We start from the raw sequence: 645 nt of genomic DNA, 5'->3' as shown, positions 1-645 counted from the left end.
AGGTCTCACCCCCGCTGCCGTGATGGCATACACGAAGGCTGTCTCTCGGATATCTGCAGGAGAACAGACAGGGCTGGGATGTGGGGTCAGCTCTGGCAAAGACTCTGCAAGCAAAGCATCCCCCCGGCAACACCCCATGGGGGTTCGGACCTTCCGTTCTCCCCCTTGGTCTATGCCCAGTGCTGTTCCTGGGTGATGCCCCCACCCTGGAGAGGGCTGCCTGGTGCAGGAGACATCTCCTGCAAGCAGATAAGCAGAATCTGGGCCATGGCCAGGCCCTGAAAGTGTTCCTCCACCCAGCTGCCAGGCCCTAGGGGCAACAAATCTCCTGCCTCTCATGCCTCTCCTTGCAAGGGTGGGTGCTGCCCCATAAGAGAGAGGGGAGCTGGGAGAGCAGGGGGGGTCCTGGATACCAGGTGGTAGCCAAAGCTTCCTCATGCTACCCTGCAATGGTCCTCCAAGCACTTAAACTCCCATCCCCAGACGCAAGCTGGCACCAGGAAAGAAGTGCTGTGAGGGACACTGCAGCATCCCTCTGCAAGGCAACAGCAATAAAGCTGTGCTGCCCACTCTCCCCCCATACCTGCTTTGCCACGGGGCGCTGCCTGCCCCCCTCCCTCCGCCGGCACAGCACCCACACCGCAG

General features: G+C 61.2%; 1 protein-coding gene across 1 annotated transcript in view; it reads right to left on the bottom strand.

Annotated features, from left to right (window-relative positions):
- WNT6 (wingless-type MMTV integration site family, member 6) overlaps positions 1–645 on the bottom strand; it is a 4029-nt gene that overhangs the window by 1018 nt on the left and 2366 nt on the right. Inside the window, exon 2 of the mRNA XM_010014423.1 lies at positions 10–53. Within this exon, the coding sequence (XP_010012725.1) occupies positions 10–53 (44 nt within the window). The remainder of the gene's footprint in view (positions 1–9; positions 54–645) is intronic.

This window comes from Nestor notabilis, unplaced genomic scaffold (assembly GCF_000696875.1).
Source record: "Nestor notabilis isolate BGI_N333 unplaced genomic scaffold, ASM69687v1 scaffold23045, whole genome shotgun sequence".
Classification (NCBI taxonomy): Eukaryota; Metazoa; Chordata; class Aves; order Psittaciformes; family Psittacidae; genus Nestor; species Nestor notabilis.
The sequence above is the reverse complement of the archived record's forward strand: the minus strand, read 5'-3'. Positions and strand labels throughout refer to the sequence as shown.